The following is a 1,543-nucleotide window of genomic DNA, read 5'->3' on the forward strand; positions in this document are numbered from 1 at the left end:
AATATAATAATATATTAAAAAAAAGTATAAATTTTTTTAAATATTACCAAAATATAATTTATTTCTGCGAACAGTATCACCTTCAAACAATGTACAAAGTTGCTGTATAAGTGATTCGATTAAGAGACTGACAGAAGGTGTAACTAGGCTCACAACTTGTCCACTGTTGTGACTACTATCATTGTCCACACATATTGTAGTTTTTGCATCACTGCCTGATGACAATATGAACAGAATAATAAAATCAGTTAGTAGAACCACTATACGAACATAAAAATCTAAATCAGCTTTAGTCAACATTTTGCTATAATTTAATATATATATCTAATTGTTACACAATTTTTGTACTGAGACGGCACTTTTCGAATACTATTTCAGAAACAATTAAATGAAGCAATACAACAATAATATTCGAAATATATGAACTAAAAATATAAAATATCTTTATGTAATCAAATTGTTAAAAAATGTTTTTAAAATTACGCGGGTTTTTTAAGGTTATATTATATACCTGTATCAAATGTCGTCATTGTGGATAATGTATTCCAAGGATTAATTGATGGTGTAGTGTTATCTTCCATTATTAAATCGGCAGCAATTTCCACATTGATACTTCTATTAATAAAATCATAGAAAGTTTGAAGCAGTTTGGAACCCTTCTACGTGACAAAAAGAATTATTCAACCTCTGTTTTACTAGTGATAAAGACCAATAAAACTGCATACCATTGCTGACCATTGCATACGACCACATCACACCACATACAACACATACCACACTGCGTGCAAACTCAGCTTCCGCTAGGGAAAAAATTAGCGGAGGGGGAAGGGCGTTTAGTGAAGTTTGTATCAAATTATTCGGTGTACATACATATAATTAATAAAAAACTTCCATCAAAATATATGATCTTCAATGTGTATGCAGTAGATATTAATGGTTCAAGAAATTACAAAAAAATTACTCTGTTATTACACAACAAATTGAACACTTTTCTTTGCAAAATAAATTTTTTTTTTTTTTTTTCAGCAGTATGTCTAACGCAAACACTTGGCAAATAATACAAAAACAGAAAAATAGCAGTCACAATAGGGCGCTGAATCTGTCCACTCCTTACATTTTATTTTATTAAAAGAAGAACCTGTAAGTGGACCATTCCCAAATAGCACAAAAACGTCTTATGTACGTCCGATGGGCGTACGTTCCGGACGTTGTGTACATTCGGAGAATGTCCCGAAAAGGTCAGTATGTCCCCGTTAGGTCCTTGTTAAGATTTTTAAATGTCCTAAGCAGGTCATATTTACAAAGTGGAACGTCCTGAGGACGTCCTGTGTCAACATTCTCAGAAACGTTTAAAGAGATTTTAAAAATGCTATGGTAATGTCTTAAAAGCCGTATAAGAAACGTTTTCGAAATGTTTAAAATTGCGGTTAGGTTTCATTCTGTGCAAGGTGACAGGAGTTAGGTTAGGTATTATTATGTGCTCGCCGCCAAAGACGGAGGTAGTCATGTTTCATGGACTGCCTCTGTCGCGGCGGGTCCCCCA

The 1,543-nt window shown here is 33.2% G+C and overlaps 1 protein-coding gene across 1 annotated transcript; it reads right to left on the bottom strand.

The window, feature by feature from the left end:
• Window positions 1–47: 47 nt before the first annotated feature.
• On the bottom strand, window positions 48–768 carry LOC107193247 (the record flags this gene model as incomplete). The annotated part of the gene is made up of 3 exons (XM_015582649.1): window positions 726–768; window positions 512–659; window positions 48–215 (listed from the first exon to the last, which is right to left on the bottom strand). Coding segments are annotated over exons 1-3 (334 nt in total), but the record flags the coding sequence as incomplete, so codon positions are not given.
• Window positions 769–1,543: the final 775 nt, after the last annotated feature.

This window comes from Dufourea novaeangliae, unplaced genomic scaffold (assembly GCF_001272555.1).
Source record: "Dufourea novaeangliae isolate 0120121106 unplaced genomic scaffold, ASM127255v1 C1096158, whole genome shotgun sequence".
NCBI classification, from domain to species: domain Eukaryota; kingdom Metazoa; phylum Arthropoda; class Insecta; order Hymenoptera; family Halictidae; genus Dufourea; species Dufourea novaeangliae.